The sequence below is a fragment of the Lynx canadensis genome, chromosome B4, assembly GCF_007474595.2.
Source record: "Lynx canadensis isolate LIC74 chromosome B4, mLynCan4.pri.v2, whole genome shotgun sequence".
NCBI classification, from domain to species: domain Eukaryota; kingdom Metazoa; phylum Chordata; class Mammalia; order Carnivora; family Felidae; genus Lynx; species Lynx canadensis.
Window position 1 is genome coordinate 123256845 of NC_044309.1, and position 12441 is coordinate 123269285.

Below are 12441 nucleotides of genomic sequence, written 5' to 3' on the forward strand. Positions count from 1 at the left end.
GATTTTAAGTTCCCTCCAACTCTAAAACTACCTAGAAAATGAATTCTAAACCAGGCCATTCTGGACCAGGTGTAGGCTAAATTTGAAAGGAATAAATGTTATTTATAGATGCTCCATTCATTCCCTTCCATTGCTTCCATCTCTCTTCACAATAACCCTCTCCTTATATACCATAATCCTTCAACTCTTTCACATTTTCCTCCAGAAAGGAGATTTTTTTTTTTACTCCTTCACACAAGAATGTAAATGACTAAAACCATTTCAGGTGTTTCCTCTCCCAGAAATAACAGCCTTAAACTGAACAGAGGGGTAACAAATTATGGAATTTTGTTCATTAGAATGTCAAATGATGGAATTATAGGAAGGGCCACAAGCTTTCCTCCAGTGCCCTGAAATTATGCCACCATCTTGGAAATGGGGCCAGACTATCCATGACCTCATGTAGATCAGTTCATTATACAGAATGGGGGGTCTGGATCTTTTAGAGTAGTGATTCCCAAACTTCAGTAGACTTAGGAATCACCCATGGGGCTTGTTAAAGTAGAAAGTTTCACAAACCATGCCCCAAGAATTTTGATTTAATGACACCTGTATGAGACCTAAAAATAGACATCTGGGGAAGAACCAACTTTCTAACCCAGGTGACCTGGGCTACACTGTTTTTTGAAACCTCAAACTCATTGCATGTATAGTTTAGAGATGTACATGGATACATACCTTTCTAGAATACTTTCAGGTATCTACAAGGATATTTTGCTTTCAGAAAACTTTGGATTAAAAATATGTGGATTGAGGAGATAAATCAGAAGGTAATCTCTTACACTGCAAATAGATGTTCAACATATTAAAACATTGCTACAGGTTTCCACTTAAAATGTCAGATTTCCCAGTGTCTTCAAGATAGGATGCTATTTTTAAAATACTATTCACATGCAAGTTTTCCGAAATGTAGCTATTGCAGAAAGATGGTTATAGCTCTCTTTGGAGCTCACACTCATACTTACTTTTAAAGCTAAAAAGTAATGTGGCTCCCCTAGGAAATTATTAAAATCTTGAGATTATATGGCCTCGCTGAGTACATGGCTTCTTATATGATACCATTAAAAAAAATAATATTAAAGGAGTTCTCAGACACCTAACCAGCTACACTTAAAATTAAAACAAAACGGGGGCGCCTGGGTGGCGCAGTCGGTTAAGTGTCCGACTTCAGCCAGGTCACGATCTCACGGTCCGTGGGTTCGAGCCCCGCGTCGGGCTCTGGGCTGATGGCTCAGAGCCTGGAGCCTGTTTCCGATTCTGTGTCTCCCTCTCTCTCTGCCCCTCCCCCGTTCATGCTCTGTCTCTCTCTGTCCCAAAAATAAATAAACGTTGAAAAAAAAAATTAAAAAAAAAAAATAAAATTAAAACAAAACGTTTTAACTAGAATTGAAAAAAATCAACCTCCCTGATTTTCTGTCAAGCAATTTTGCTCAGAAACCTCTTATCTTCCTCTCTCCTCATAACTCCTTCCAGCTGTGGCTGGAGCTGGCTTGCTCTGGCTCTGGAGAGTAGATTGTGAACCTCTTCCCAGCTTAGTTCAGTGAGATAACCTTGTAGCTTGAAATTCTCACCTATGGTAAGAATATTACCATGACAGAAATTGGCCAACTCTATAAATCTGGGCTACTTTTTTCCCCCGTAGAACTGATTTACCAGGACACTACTGCTTCTGGCTCTCAATCTCCTTGTTCTCAAAGGCAGTACTTTTCTGCCCACAAAGAATATAAAAATTTCAAATCTCTTTTTTCTTAGCCCAAACTGTTCTTCTACTTTAATTCCTAGGTGAGGAATAAAATGATCATTTCTGCTCTTTTCTCAGGTCCAGAACCTGTTCAGTTAAAACTTCTCAATCTGTAGGAAGGTCCTTCTCTCTCCATGCATTTTAATAGCATCTTTTAGCTTTATTTCGGGGGAACAACCTCAGCTGGAGACAGTAAAGCCCCCATCAGCTAAGCCAGTGAAATGGAAAATAAACTGATTTCATTAGAGGAATGGTTTCTGATTCTGATTTTGGAATGCCGTGTTTCCTTTCCAGTGTGTCTTTCTGCTTCTCCCTGAGGCAAAATTTCTGTCCTGAAACCACCCTATCCCCACAGAGACCACAGCTACTGATTACCAGCCCCAGTTTATGACTTCATCACTGAACTAGGCAAAATGAAAGCAGAGGATACCAGAGACTGGCCCTTGCCAGCTCACAGATACCCTGCAAGTAAAATGGGACAAAGGGAGGTGAAATTAAAGAGTTGAAGGTCACATTAACAGTTTGGTAGAAAACCCGCTCTCTTTCTGCCCTAGCATCAAAAGGCTTGGTTTTTTGTTATTTTTACCTAAAACAGCAGGGAGGAAGCGAATGTCTTCATAAGGGAAAGGATGCACTACACCGACAGGCTCCCCAACACCAGCAGCACCTGGACACACATCCTGTCAATTTGAGCCGCGCTGGACTGAATGATGACCTTCATGGCTCCCAGCCACGGGACAGGAGACAGGCTCTCCACAATGGCAGGAATGACGCTCATCCATCCCTTTGTCCCTTTTATTCTCCTCTTTCTTGTAAAAAGGATCCAACACCAATGAATTCGTAGGGCTTTAGAAGTGAATTACCCAGCTGATAAAGGCTTTCCTACAGAATCGGAGGGTTGGAAGGGGTCCACACCAGGCCCGTTCTCTTGCAGGTGAAACCAAGACTAGAGGAGCTAAGTGGCTAGCTCAAGGTCACAGAAGCAGACTCGGGATTAGAACTCAAGACGCCAACGTCCAGCTCAGTGCTCTTCCCAGGACCTCTTCCCCCATTCAACTTATTGGCGCAGATGTTTACGCAGGGTCCGCTGTGGGTCCTGCACTGTACCACCTGGCGACGCTGATTAATAAGCCAGACAGGCCCCGTCCCTGCCTTGCAAGAGTTTGCAGCCCAGTTTGGGCTGACGTTCCCCGGCGGTCCCCACTTTTTCTCACATTTTCTGCCACTGAACGTCCAAACTTGTAATAGCATCGCGTCTGCCCCCAAGCCCTCACTTCTGAGTACCATAAAGCAGCTGCAAGGGGAAGTGAAGACCCAGAGTCAAAGCGACTTGCTCGGGGTGCCTGGGTGGCGCAGTCGGTTAAGCGTCCGACTTCAGCCAGGTCACGATCTCGCGGTCCGTGAGTTCGAGCCCCGCGTCGGGCTCCGGGCTGATGGCTCGGAGCCTGGAGCCTGTTTCCGATTCTGTGTCTCCCTCTCTCTCTGCCCCTCCCCCGTTCATGCTCTGTCTCTCTCTGTCCCAAAAATAAATAAACATTGAAAAAAAATTAAAAAAAAAAAAAAAAAAAGCGACTTGCTCAAAGCCATGCAGGAACAGAGCCAGGGCTCCAGAAAACATCACTTCCAGGGCTGGCTACCTGGTGTCCAACTTGAACATTCTTACGGAAACCCTGCTCTGCACATACTGCCTTTGGCTTATGGATGTGGTGGCCATGCAATCCATCATCCACACCGGGACACCTGAGAGCGAATGGGGCTGCCAAAATAACAGGTGTGAACCAGGGCCATCCCAGACAAGCCAGGATGCTGCCTGCGGGTAACTCCCCAGGCACAGGGACCAAGAGCAAATGCAGAAGGGAGTCTGAGAGAATGGAACTCAGATTCAGCAGGGATTTCTTTTGGCCTGGGACTTTTCGCTATTGTAACATGTCCCTAGAATGGTCAGCCTCTGGAAGGTTACTATGATCTTGATTCGTGATCCTCCTCCTGTCCAAGCCAGAGTAACCATGGCTGTGCCACGTGAGAAGCAGAACTCAAGGATGGCGGGGTCTGGGTGGCTCAGCTGGTTCAACATCCAACTCTTGGCTTCAGCTCAGGTCATGATCTCACAGTTCATGGGATCGAGTCCCACGTTGGGCTCCGAGCTGACAGGATGGAGCCTGCTTGGCATTCTCTGTCTCTGTCTCTGTCTCTAATAAATAAATAAACATTTTCAAAAATAAAGAATCAGAACTTAAGGGCTATGAAGCTTCTAACTCTCAGCTCTGACTCTACTGGGAGATTGCAGACATCCTGCAGCAGACCGCCATGGCCACTGGTCCCCAGAGAGAATGGTTCCCCATGCTCCTCACCTCTGTACGCTCTCCCCACGGCACCCCTGTGGGGACCTGCTGATGGTCCCAAGGCTCTCTTTTTCCCTCTGCTGCTACAGTTTTTCTGAAGTATGAGAAATCTTTGAAGGAGAGATGACCATGTACCATGGTAGCACAGAAGGGGAAAACGTCCTGACCACATATTCCTAAGGATTGTATATTCCTAAATAACCAGTATGTGGTCTGACAAGCAGGCGTTTATTTATAGAGAAAGAAAACAGAATCCTAAACTGAGGCTCTCTTAGAAAATCCAGAATGTAGCTTTAGACACTCAGAGAGGTAATGGAGCAGAGTGACTGAGAACTTCTTAGTCTTACACCCTAGGTTAACTTTGGGACCTCTGTCGCGTCTTTAAAACTCGGTGTTATCATGCATAAAATGAGTCGATAGCAGTCCCTCCCCCATAGGTTTTTAAGAAAATTAAATAAAATGTGTGCATAATGTTTTCAGAACAGTCCCTGACACAAAGCAGGGATTTGGTGAATGTTAGCTATTTGCAGATGGGGTTTTTCTCACCTTCCGCTTCCTAGTGAAGAGTTAATGGGTCATTTATTTTTCTTATTTTTTATTTATGTGCCCAGAGTCACTGGAGGAGGTACCCACAAGAGGGGGAAAGTTGTGTTTTCTGCAATGACTAAAGAAGTATTTTGATTCCTTTGCAGGGATCTCGGAAGCTTCTGGAACTCGTCAGATACCACATTGTCCCATTTACTCAGGTTGGCCCCACTTTCCTGCTCTATTTTTCCCTGCTTTCCACATATCTGACCCCTCTTAAATTCCATTATTACAGTGCTAGAAAATGTGTGACAATTGTTCTTTATCTGTAGCCCTGAGCATACCCTTAGCAATGAATAGTGAGCCTGTTATCAGAGAAATCCTCAAAGCCACAAAACTCATGACATCAAAGCTCCCATTATTTATTTCATAGACTTCCAGGCTATTTTTTCCCAGTGAGAACTTTACAAAATCAGGGCTCTATGCATTGCTCAAAAAGTCTCTATTGTTCTCTTTTGCAGCTTGAAGTGGCCACTCTCATTTCGACCCCACACATTAGGAGCATGGCCAACCAGATCATACAGTTCAACACAACCAACAACGTAGGTGAAAATTTTACCGCAGATGTCATGACTCATATGCATTTATGCTCTGCTTATGCTTGTTCACCATGTTATCCTACCTCTATGCTAACTCACAGGCTTACAATCTTTATGAGTATTTCATTCGCTTGCCATTTCCTTCATTTCATTATTTCAATTCATTATTAATTTGCTGAGCAGCTACATGTGTGAGACTCTGAACTAGATGCCAAGGATAAAGCAATGAAGAAGACAAGCTTACATTTCAGCAAGGAAAACAGACTTTAAACAAGGAATTAGCAGCCAGTTAATTATTTAATTATAATTGTAAGAAGTGTCATTGTAATTATAATGAGAGCTTACAATAGGAGGAGGCTGTACCAGTCTGGGGGTCTAGAGGTCCTCAGTGAGGGAGCAATGTATTAGCCAAGCTTCAATGGATGAGTACAGTAAACTTGGTCAGAGATGAGTAGAAGAGAGTTCCAAGCAGAAGGGAGAACATGTGCAAAGGTCCTGAGGTGGGAGGGAACATGACTTATTCAAGAAACTCCGTGAGGCAGTGTTATTCCAGTACTTCTCTGAGCTAATACAGCCAAAGTCTGACAGCATGCAGATTATGGTTCTTGTTGATTCACTGTTGGTGATGATGATGATGATGATCCATCTTTTCTGTATCTACCGAGTTGCAACTATGTGCTAGACATCATTCTGGGTCCTATATGTAGCCCACTGAGCAAATAGGGAAAAGTCTCTAGCTGCATGGAACTTTCATTCTAGTGAATAGGATGACAGACAATAAACAAATTAAGTAAGTAAAACACAGCATCTATTAGAAAGTAGTAAGTGCTAAGGCAAACAAACAAACAAACAAGGGGCTGAAGCAAGGGTGGGGCTGACATTTTACATAAAGTGCCCAAGAAATCCTCATGGAGGAGAAAATATCAGGGCAAAGTCCTGAAGGAAATGAAGGAACAAGCAGCATGAATATCTGGAGGAAGGAACATTCTAGAGACAGGAAACAAAGAAAGGATATTCCTGGATGAGAAACAGCAAGCTCATCATGGCTGGAACTGAGGGGTTGAAGGAGGAGCGGTAGGAGAAGTCAAGGCAGTAGGAGGGAGAAGGAGAAGTGGGGTCAGGTCACACATGGCCGAAGAACTCTTTACTTTATTTTTTTTTATTTTTTTTTTTTTTATTTTTTTTTTCAACGTTTATTTATTTTTGGGACAGAGAGAGACAGAGCATGAACGGGGGAGGGGCAGAGAGAGAGAGGGAGACACAGAATCAGAAACAGGCTCCGAGCCATCAGCCCAGAGCCTGACGCGGGGCTCGAACTCACGGAGTGCGAGATCGTGACCTGGCTGAAGTCAGACGCTTAACCGACTGCGCCACCCAGGCGCCCCAAGAACTCTTTACTTTAAATGAGATGAGAGACCGTGGGGGATTTCAAGCAGGGCAGATGACATGATCGGATGCATGTTCAGGAAAGGCTAGTCTGGAGCTGAAGCTAGCTGGAGCTAGTCTGGAGAAGAACGATGGTGACTCAGACCAAGGAGCAGGGGTGTGGGAAGACGTGGATGCATTCTGAAGCTATTTTGAAGGAAGCCTCAAGAGAATTTGCTGATGGATTAGAGGAAGAAGACTCCTGAGCTTCTGACTCGACCCCTCAGAAGGATGGAGTTGCCATTAATACTGCAGCTGGAGCAGATTTGGGGGGAGTGGTGTGGAGGTCAGAATTCTTTGCTAATCTATTCATTTTCTGCTCCCTGCCTACAACATTAGCAAGGGCTTGTCTGGTTTGGTTTTGGTTTTGGTTTTGGGGTGGGTTTTTTTGTGGGTTTTTTTTGTTTTTTGGGGTTTTTTTTACTGATGTATCCCCAGCACCTAAAGCAGAGCTTAATACAAGGTCAATAAATGTATCTGAATGAATAGATCCCCAATTCGCCGACAGAGAGGTAAAACAGTTACGCCAAGGTCTCTTAGCAAATACATTATAGAGCTGGAATATGAGCCCAGCCCTTCTCATAGCAACCTTCCTCTCAAAAAAAAGTTAAGTGATGTTGAAGGCTCTTTAGAGAGGTTGCCACTACTCAGCTCTGCCTGAGGATTGCTGGCCCTGCAGGACAGAACAAAAGGTGTCATTGCTTCTTTCCAGGGACAGATTCTGGCAAATGGTGTAGCAATGGAAGACACTGAAGTCACTGCCAAAAATGGTCGGATCTACACCCTGACTGGAGTTCTTGTTCCTCCCTCCATTGTGCCCATTCTGCCTCACCGATGTGATGAAACCAAGAGAGAGATGAAATTGGTAAGGAAACTAGAAAAATAAAGAGGGGCCCCTAAACAGCCCCACAGAGTAGGCAACATTCTTTCCTCTCACAATTCTCAGGAAGCTGACAAGGAGAATTTCACCACAGGAGACTCATTCCAGAGGGGTTTCCGCCTCCATGAAGAGGCAGGCAGACCCAAGGTCCTATTTCATAAAGTGTGAATGAAAGCTCTACTGGGGAATTTTCCACAATGATCGATGCCTCCCAGCTATATTGGCTTTTTAGAGCTGCCATAACAAACTACCACAAACTCAGAGGCTTAGAGCAACAGAAATTTATTCTCTCACAATTCTGGCGGCCAGTGGCCTGAAATCAAGGGATTAGCAGGGCCGTGCTCCCTCTGAAGGCTCTGGAAGGGAGATCCTTCCTTGCCTCTTCCGGCTACTGCTGCCTCCCAGTGATCCTTGGCATTGGCTTTCTTCCCTGTGCAGGTCACTGTGTGTCCCCTTCGCTTCTTTTAAGGACACCAGTCATTAGATTCAGAGCCGATCCTAATCTAGTATGACCCCATCTTAACTAACTACATTTGCAAAGACTCAATCAGGAGAACATGAATTTGGTGGGGAACACTATTCAACCCACTACCCTTGAAGAAGCAGGATCAATCCCTGTCTCTGTCACCTGGGACTACCTTGCTCCAGGTCCATAGCTTTACTCTAAGAAACTTAAAATAGAATTTCTTCTCAGGGAGATGCTCTGGCCTCACCAATCAACCATCTTTCTGTTTTTCTTTTCAAATACCAAACTTTCTGTTTGCCTAAGAGCTTGGGTACCCTCTAATGGCCTTTCCTGTTTCCATAGCAACTTACTTGGTTCAGCTGCTTCTCTTCAAAGCACCCCAAATTTCAACACTGCTGCACATGTAATCTTTCAGTTCCCATGGAAACCATACCCCCAAAGTTGCAGCAATAATAGGTCTGGGACACTCAATAATACTCTTCAGGACACTTCAATAATGCTTCAATGATTGTTCTCAAAATATCCTTGGAATATGGGCATTGAACAAGGAATAATGGCCTCATTTTATAGGTTTTATTTATTCCCTCTTCTTATCGTGAGGCTGGAAATAGCCAGTTGGACACCTGGCACAGGATTGTGGCTGGCTCTTCTGATACGTTTTAGGATATTGTGATGGGACTAGTCCTCTGTGCCCTTCATATACCATAAGGAGGATTTGATTCAACTCTGAGCACCACCTTTTAAGAGAGGCAGAGAGTCACTTTCACGGACAGTTTCTGGCAGTGATTTATGCTTGGTTCATTCTCTGAAAAAAGTTTTGGCAAGTGCATCACCTGGTTTGGGCCGGGGTGAAGATCAGAATAGGCCAGCTGAGAATAGTCTCATCTTCTATTGCAAAGGTGAAAGATTTAGGAAAATAGGCTCTCTGCCAGAAAGACTCAACGGGAGTCTAATTATTGACTTCAGAGCTTCCCCACCCCAAGCAGCTGCAACTCAATATGTGACTTTGAGAGGCAGCCCAAAGGATTTTGGTTTAATAGGAGAAAGAGCTTGCCAACACCTGCCTTAGGATAGTCTTCTTTTACTATTTTCTCTGGGTTTAAGGCCAAATCTATATGCTCTACATGATTTAGGATGGTTTCGATGAGGTCTATTAAAAGTACAAATGCATTCTCTGTGAAATATTTAGGGCAACACAGACTAGGAGAGGCAGGCAGTGTCTAGAAGTCTCAATTTTCACCAGCTTGAACCCATAGCTGCCTTTAGGTATGTATGTTTAGAGGTTTAATTAGTAATTCTCTGTTCTAGTTAGAGCCCCCGCAGGAAACAGAACTTATCCCAACAGTTCAAATGAAGAGACTTTAATGAAAACACTACTACAGAGAGGTGGGCAGGGCTAAGGAGACAAACCAGTGATGCTGGGGCATCCAAGGAGAAGTAATGGCAGGAAACCATTACCACCCAAGACCAAAGAAGTGAGGAGGGAAGGGACTGGAGGTACCTGAACCCAATGAGGGCTGGAAGGATGGAAGAAGTGACATCTATCAGGAGCTATAGGAATGATATCCAAGCAGAGATGTAGGGAAGAAGTACCTTGATCTTGCCCTCCTCCTACCCACCAGTCTCCTGCTGGCACCTCACATTGGCCAAGACCAATCAGAAGCTGGCAGGAGAGGCTGAGAGACCGTTCTTTGACGTCTACCTGCTGGAGCACAGAGCCCAATAGAGAAGGTCAGAGAATTGATCTGGAAAGATTTGGAGGCACACACCCCTCTCCTTCCTCCTGAATTCAGAACCAATAAAGCAAGAAGCCCAAGAGAGTGAAAGGCAGAGATTCAACATTCAGCTCCACTGGTGGGAAGCTAATTGGAGTACAAAGCCATAAGTGTGCGGCCAGCACTAATGCGTCACCCCTAGCAGGTGGACAACTGCAGTGCCTCCCTGGGGACAGGCGCCTTACATGGCACAGAGTCAATCAGAAGCCTGAGGCCAGTGGACCTACAGTCTGACCCTGAAAGCGGGGGTGGAGTGGGCTGCTCTGAACAGGCTGAGCTCCAGGTCCCAATCCCCCTGGCACTGACTTCACTCCTCGCTGGGGAGGCATCAGTGGGGAGTGGAGACAGAGGCCTCGAGTGTTGAACTAGTGGAACCCCCTCCGTAGGAGGGACACATGAGACTGGATCGGGTGGTCCCTGCTCCCTCTTCCAGGGGCACCTGTACTGATCCATTGTCTTCCCTTCCAGGGCACCTGTGTGAGCTGTTCCCTGGTGTATTGGAGCAAATGTCCTGCTAATTCTGAGCGCACAGTGAGTGTGACAGCTTCATGAAACCACACAACACCCAAGCAACCCCCACTGGTGGTGTTTTTCGTCCTTTCTACCTTTCTTCTTAAAAGATATTAATTCAGGGGTGCCTGGGTGGCTCAGTCAGTTAAGCATCTGACTCTTGGTCTCTGCTCAGGTCATGATCTCACAGTTTGTGGGTTCGAGCCCCACATCAGGCTCTGCACTAGCCGTGTGGGGCCTGCTTGGGATTGTCTCTCTTTCCCTCTCTCTCTGCCTCTCCCCTGCTCACTCTTTTTCTCTCTCAAATAAATAAACTGAAAAAGAAAAAAGATATCTATTCCAACTGGGGTAACTTCACACTAGCTCTTAGCCTACTATATGGGGAAGGGTAGACAGAGCTGTGTTTGAATCCTTGCTCATTAACCCTAGGTGCATTGCTTAGCCTTTACACTAACTTCCTTTGTCTGTAAGTAATAATAATAATAATAATAATAATAATAACAATAATAGGATTAGCATAGATAAAAACCCAAGTACAATACGTATCAAGTGGCTACTCAGTAAAGGTTCATTCCTTCCCTACTTAGCCCTCCTAAGTTTGTGCAGTGGGGGCAAACCTTTACCTTCACCATCTTAAGGTCTCCAGCTGGGCCTGAGAATTAAATTAACATTAGACAGATTAACAAGAGGAAAGTTCACAGCTTTAACATGCTCCTTGGGAGCCCCCTGAGGAAAATGAAGAGGCAAAGAAACGGCAAAACCCAAACTTTTATATAGTAGGTTGACTAAAGAGAGGTAATTGTGGAAAAGTCACGAAAACGTACAGGAAGGCTCGAGGAAGTTCACAGCTATTTTAACAAGGTCCATTGGTGCAGGTTTTTCTTGACCTCAGCTTCCTGTCTCTGGTGACAAGATGTCTCTTGGGTCCTGATGCAGGGAGGGCATCTTTCACAGGACAGTTTGATCTCCTGTTTTCAGAAAGAAATGGGGAGGTCAGAAGCCAGAGTGTCCCTTTTCTATCTGCTGTTTTTCAAGTGCCTTGAGTCAAAATAATCCCTATGCCGAAATGGCCTTATTTGGCACATTCTGCCACACCATACTCCTGTTTGCCCTTCCTAAGCATTTTTCTAGATAGAAATACAAAGACTATCAAGAAAATGATATTAGGACCATCAAACCCTTTTCAAGTTTCACTGAATTCTGGACACATCTATTGAGAGCTGGTTCCTAGAGCATAAAGACAAATGAGTTACTGTTTTGTTCTGGTTTTGTTCTTGTGTTGAGAAGCTCTAATCTAACAAGGAAACAGATAGTATATAACAATCCAGAATTCACATGTCAAGGACTCTACTGGTGGCAAAAGCAAAATGCTCCAAGGTAAAATTGATGAGAGAAATTTCTGCCTATAATTTTGTCCTAAAAGAGAGCATATCAACCAGAAGTTTCATTCAACACTAGCATAGATCACTAGGGAAGGACATGAGATCTTTAACACAATCCTACTGAGAAGCACTTAATAAGGCAAAACGTTAAAATTAAATAGGCACAGCTGTTCAGGTATTTATTTTGCTCAGTACAGCCATCACCGCTGAGTCCTGCAGGATGCTGTCAACCAGGGAATATGGAGAGGGAGGAGAAAAGAGGAAATCATGTTGACTAGCATCAGTAATTGTTGTGTGCCAGACATTGTTCTAAATGCTTTATATAGCAAACCTATGAGGTAGGTATATTATCATTATATCCATCGTGTAATCTGGGAATGAGGTAAGGAAACATAGAATATCTTGCACAAGGTCACACAGCTAATATGTGGCAAAACCATGACTCTACATTGCCTCAGCCCAAGTAAGGAAAAGAAGGAGAGGAAGAAGGGGTAATTAGACCATGGGTTAGAACCAGAAAAGCCTCAAAACTGCCCTTTGCAGGCTCCTATGATCTAGACTTGCTTAATTATCCTGAGATCCAACAAGAGGACTGAATATTTCTTCCTCAGTGTCCTCAAAATTCCTTTATATATCTCAGATTTTAGGATTTTATAGTCCGTGAAATTCTCAGTGCTACCTTCTTAAGCTTCAGCATCAACGTTTCTCTGACATAAACTTTGAGCCAGGGACAAAATGCTTACGATAAAACCTGGGA

General features: G+C 44.4%; 1 protein-coding gene across 1 annotated transcript in view; it reads left to right on the forward strand.

Moving 5' to 3' along the window:
* Window positions 1–12441, forward strand: part of STAB2 (stabilin 2) — a 167042-nt gene that overhangs the window by 61371 nt on the left and 93230 nt on the right. Inside the window, exons 16-19 of the mRNA XM_030320397.1 lie at window positions 4815–4868; window positions 5169–5249; window positions 7384–7536; window positions 10261–10323. Of these exons, the coding sequence (XP_030176257.1) occupies window positions 4815–4868; window positions 5169–5249; window positions 7384–7536; window positions 10261–10323 (351 nt within the window). The remainder of the gene's footprint in view (window positions 1–4814; window positions 4869–5168; window positions 5250–7383; window positions 7537–10260; window positions 10324–12441) is intronic.